Source organism: Colobus angolensis, unplaced genomic scaffold, assembly GCF_000951035.1.
Source record: "Colobus angolensis palliatus isolate OR3802 unplaced genomic scaffold, Cang.pa_1.0 Scaffold349, whole genome shotgun sequence".
Classification (NCBI taxonomy): Eukaryota; Metazoa; Chordata; class Mammalia; order Primates; family Cercopithecidae; genus Colobus; species Colobus angolensis.
This window is the reverse complement of record NW_012116810.1, coordinates 812,655-817,917: the sequence shown is the minus strand read 5'-3', so window position 1 is coordinate 817,917 and position 5,263 is coordinate 812,655. Positions and strand designations below refer to the sequence as shown.

General features: G+C 45.0%; 1 protein-coding gene across 3 annotated transcripts; it reads right to left on the bottom strand.

Moving 5' to 3' along the window:
* Positions 1-265: 265 nt before the first annotated feature.
* On the bottom strand, positions 266-4,600 carry RPL30 (ribosomal protein L30). Of its 3 annotated transcripts, none has more exons than XM_011952734.1 (5): positions 4,066-4,600; positions 3,697-3,749; positions 3,294-3,439; positions 1,120-1,250; positions 266-320 (listed from the first exon to the last, which is right to left on the bottom strand). In XM_011952734.1, exons 2-5 carry the CDS (start codon positions 3,715-3,717, stop codon positions 271-273), a joined length of 348 nt encoding a protein of 115 aa, XP_011808124.1. In that variant the 5' UTR covers positions 3,718-3,749; positions 4,066-4,600; the 3' UTR covers positions 266-270. The 3 variants fall into 3 exon arrangements, with proteins under 3 accessions (XP_011808124.1, XP_011808123.1, XP_011808125.1); XM_011952733.1 differs by lacking the exon at positions 4,066-4,600 and adding an exon at positions 3,858-3,936; XM_011952735.1 differs by lacking the exon at positions 4,066-4,600 and having other exon boundaries at positions 3,693-3,746.
* Between the last annotated feature and the right edge of the window lie 663 nt (positions 4,601-5,263).

The following is a 5,263-nucleotide window of genomic DNA, read 5'->3' as shown; positions in this document are numbered from 1 at the left end:
TCGCTTGAACCTGGGAAGCAGAGGCTGCAGTGAGCCGAGATTGCACCACTGCCTCCAAAAAGAAACAAACAACAGCAGCAGCAACAAAAAAACCCTGGAAAACATTAATCAGGATGTGTAACTACTGAAAAGTCTTGCTACCACATCTGCTTCAACCTCTCTAATCCAATCTTCAGGAAATTGTATTGAAACAAAAATAGAGAAAAATACTGAAATAGATACAATATTTGTAAAACAAGCAAATTTTATTAAAGGAAAATTTTGCATGGTTTACTTTTCACCAGTCTGTTCTGGCATGCTTCTAATGATGTCAGAGTCACCTAAAAAATAAAAATACAGTAATTTTACAATTTATTTAATAGCAACTGGTACCATAAAATTTCTCTACCTTTGGTCATCCCTTCTGTAGACAATGGTCTGCAAATTAGCACTGATTTTTTGCAAAAGTTATCACATTACCTGTACTGTCATTTTTCTTAAGGTTGATCAAAGATAACCCAGAATCATAGCCATTATATGATCACACAAAACGATCATATAATAAAATTGGTTTATCACCAGCATTTATAAAACCAGACCTAGGGAAAGAACTAGGTCTGGGGACACACGCATGGTCTTAATATAGCGAATGTTTAGCCTGTCCTGACTATTACAAAATCAGAACAGCGAGAATATTCGCAGTATTCTATGAATCAAAGATCCACAATTGGAAACAAAATGATGTAGATTTTTTGGCACTTTTTTTTTTCCCCTCAAGCTAATTTTACATGTCTATTCTCAGGAAGCAAGAATTACTTTCTTCTGTTTTGCCAGATTATTCTCCCCTTATAATTTCACCTTTTACCAAATCTCTAAGTCATTATCTCGTAGGTACTTCATCAGATGAAATTCATTATCTGACAGTAAAAATTTTAATTTATAATAAAGCCAAATTATAATGTGTTGACATTCATAACCAATTCGCTACAAAATACAACTACAGGATTTGCCTTGCTATATCCATATTCTATCTGAATTTAGGAACCAAAGACATTTGCGTAGTAAGAAATACTTGTCCAGACATTACATTAGATAGGCAAAAAAAAAAAAAAAAAAGACTTTATGATTTAAAAAGCATACCTGGATCAATGATAGCCAGTGTGCACACTCTGTAGTATTTTCCGCATGCTGTGCCCAGTTCAATATTATTTCCACTGTAGTGATGGACACCAGTTTTAGCCAACATTGCATAGTACTCTATTTCAGATTTCCTTTGGGAACCAAAAAAAGGCAAATAAATAAATGCAATACCAAGTGACTGACAGATTAAATGTTACTACTTCTTTTACTAGTGTTAATGTTCTTAAGACCTTCAAAAAGTAACAAAATCACATACTACCCTTAAAAACATCATATTCATTATACAATACAAACCAACATTTATATGTATCCTTTGCAAGTGAAGGGGCAACCAGCAAATATCTACTCAACCCCTACCATGTTTAAACACAGTATTAATACTCACAGAAGATGGTAGGATGCAAATAAACAAAAGCAAAGCATCATTTGTGCAGTGGCACGATCTTGGCTCACTGCAACTTCCACCTCCCAGGTTCAAGTGATTCTCCTGCCTCAGCCTCTCAAGTAGCTGGGATCACAGGCGTGCACCACCACACCCAGCTAATTTTTTATATTTTTGGTAGAGATGGGGTTTCACCATGCTGGCTAGGCTGCTCTCGAACTCCTGACCTCAAGGGATTCGCCCGCCTCGGCCTCCCAAAGTGCTGGAATTGCAGGCATAAGCCACTGCATGCAGCCCTATTCTTTTTCTTTTTTTAATCTAATGAAACTGAGCCACAGAATAGTAAGTGGAGTATCCAGAATCCAAACCTTTAAAAAATAAGCCATTTCTATCACTATCCCCCATTGCCCAGAATTCTAGATGGGGAGTGACACCGTTTTAAAGTTAAAATTTCTGGCCTCATGCATGTAATCCCAGCACTTTGGGAGGCCGGATCATTTTGAAGTCAGGAATTCCAGACCAACCTGGCCAACATGGTAAAACCCTGTCTCTACTAAAAATACAAAATTTCAGCGTCAATTTAGTAGACACTAATGGTTTTAGGAATCGGAAAGGAGTCCTATACTATCTTGCCACTCAATTATGTAGATCCACATACCAGCAATAGTGCTACAATGTACTACTAGTTAAAGAAGCACCTCAAGCTGGTAGCTCAAGCCTGTAATCTCAGCAGTTTGACAGGCCGAGGTGGGTGGATCACCTAAGGTCACAAGTTCCAGACCAGCCTGGCCAACATGGCGAAACCCCATCTCTACTAAAAATACAAAAATTAGCCAGGCATGGTGGCGGGTGCCTGTAATCGCAGCTACTCAGGAGGCTGAGGCAGGAGAATTGCTTGAACCTGGGAGGAAGAGGTTGCAGTGAGCTTAGATTGTGCCACTGCACTCCAGTCTGGGTGACAAGAACGAAACTCTGGCTCAAAAAAAAGCACCTCAGGCCCCATCCCAAATACAATGAAATCAGAACTTGCATTTTGACGTTACCCATGTGACTCCTTTGCACAGTGATGTTTCAGAAGCACTACTACAGCAGACAGGCTTTAAAGTTTCAAAGAATGGTTAGGGAAAAGCCCAACCCATGGGACGAGACGGAAAGGGCCCTCCAAGCTTTGACAATAACTAGACACCCTATATAAAACGCTGTAAGCAGCTTATGCATTACCACAGAACATTTGGTCACACGGCTTATATTCTGCAAGGTCCAAGTTTCTTTAGCTTATTTACAACACTCCCTAAGTTCAATTTCAGAACAGTGAGTTAAGCATAAACCTTGACTCAGAACTGATTTAGTGGGCTAAACTAGGTGATTGTATGATAGCCTGCAACTCCATGGCCCAGCCTCAACTTTTGTTACCTAGTTTTTTGACAATAAAACAAGTTCACACAATGAAGCATCATTAAACACCTCAAAGCTAAAAGAACCAAAAAAGCAGGACACAAAATATATGGAAAAAACAAGTAATGTGTCTGTGCTTCCATCAAACCCCAATGTCCTGTTTTCACCCCTCCTGCCACACACACATTTCTCCCCTAGAAATAAGCTCACAGAAGGGGGGCACATGATTTGGGGGTGGGTGGGGGAGACGGCAACGAAGGGCCAAACACCACAATCGCTACCATAATTATCCTGCAAGTGTTCGAGTTCATGGTACTCAGATTACAACTTTACACTCCTGTATATTCGTTCACGATGAATTCGCGGTAGGCGACGCCCGTTCAGGTTCTTCGATTACCTCAAAGCTGGGCAGTTGTTAGCGAGAATGACCAATTTCGCTTTGCCTTGTCTGATCATCTTCAGAGTCTGCTTGTACCCCAGGACGTACTTCCCACTTTTCATAACGAGTTGGAGCCTAGAGTTGATCGACTCCAGCGACTTTTTCTACAAAGCAAACATTAAACACGGACCTAAGGGCCTCATTTGCAACCACCTCAAAACTGGACCCAGCTTTTTGAAGCCAAGCCTCTTAACTTCCGAAGTCGAGGACCCCAAGTCATTGAGAGGGCCACTGGGATTCCCTCTGGGGCCCTCCAAATGCCAGCAGGCATGCTGTCACCCCAGTGGGCTCACATCTGCCCGCCCCGGCCGAGACATCGCTGCACGTGAATCGGCTTCCGGGCCTGGCCGGCCTCACTCACCGTTTTCTTTGCGGCTACCATCTTCCTGCCTTAGGTGCGAGACGGCCCCCAAGCTAGAAGAGACAGAGGACAGGACAGGAAGTTTAGGATCCAGAGTTCCAAATGGCAACCCGCAAAGCTCCCCGCGCTGCCTAAACCTTGGTCAGCAGGAGCCCACTCACCAAGAGCAGCCGCTAAGATGGCCGAGGAGCGAGAAAGGAAGGAGTTCCCACAATGCAAAGCTCTTCCCGGCAGAGCTGGAATTGCAGGACCGGAAGCGGAAACACATCGCAAGCAGAAGGGGCGGAACAAAGAGCGGAGGGCCGCTGCGGGTTGCTATTGATACCGCTAGCTAGAATGGCTGCGGGGGCAGTGCGCGGCGTCTCATACCTTTAATCCCAGCACTTTCGGAGGTTCGAGGCGGGAAGATCTGTTGCGTCCAGCTCAAGGCCAGCCTGGGTAACATAGACCACCCCCGTCTCTACAAAATAATAAAAAATAAATTAGCCGGGCGTGGTGGCGCGCTTCTGTAGTCCCAGTTACTCCTAGCTCCGCCGGAGGCTGAGGCGGGAGGATCGCTTGAGCTCTGTAGGTCGAGGCTGCAGTGAGCCGTGATCGCGCCACTGCACTCGGCCTGGGCGACAGAGTGAGACTCTGTCTCAAAGAAGGGAAAAAAAGAATGGCGGCGGGGGTGTTCCCTTTCCCCCTCTGCGGGCCTTTAAGCTTCTCGGCGTTGTGTTGCTGTTCGGCTTGGAGCTGAGGTCTAACGAGTCGAGGAGCTTAGAACCCGGAGGGAGCTGGAAAAGCCGACTGAAGGTGAGGTGGGAGGGTCGATGAGAAGAGGCTGCGGCGGCTGCGACCACGGTCTTAATGCGGCTGAATTCACCTTTTCCCTGAGGCGCGACTCTTGGAGAGCCTTGTGGATGACTCCGCTGTGCCGCAGCCCCCGCATTTACTCTCCGCTTGGTAGAAGCAGCAGCGTCCTCACCCCTCCGGTCACCCAAGTTACCTGTCCCCTTCCCCTGGAGAGCTGTGGCGCCCTGCGCGAGTTTCCCAAAATTCGCCTTTTGTGTCTGTTAGCATGAACTGGTGAGCCGAGTTTGCACTGAGAGCGCGAAAAACAGGTCTAATTTTTTAAAAGTATTTCTGCTGTTAACGTTGGATCTTGGTATAAATGTCCAGAGACAGACCACTGAAAATATTAGGCGCTGAAAATCCCCACCTAATCAATCAGACCAGTGGGTAAGCTACGTGAGGGAAACCTCTTCCCCTCCTTAATTAAGCCTCACCAAAAAACGCGTGCTGTACCAGGAATCATTTACAGATATGTATTTAATACTCACAAAAGTCCCATGAGATAGTAACCCTTTTATTGTCCATTTTACATATCTAGGGCTGTTGTCAGAGCTAGGACCAGAGCCCAGGTAACTTAGGTCTCTTCACAAAGTTGATTCAGGCCGGATGCGGTGGCTCACACTTGTAATCCCGACACTTTGGAAGTCCAAGGTGAGCGGATCACCTGTCAGGAGTTGGAGACCAGTCTGGCCAACATGGTGAAACCCCGTCTCTACTAAAAATACAAAAATTA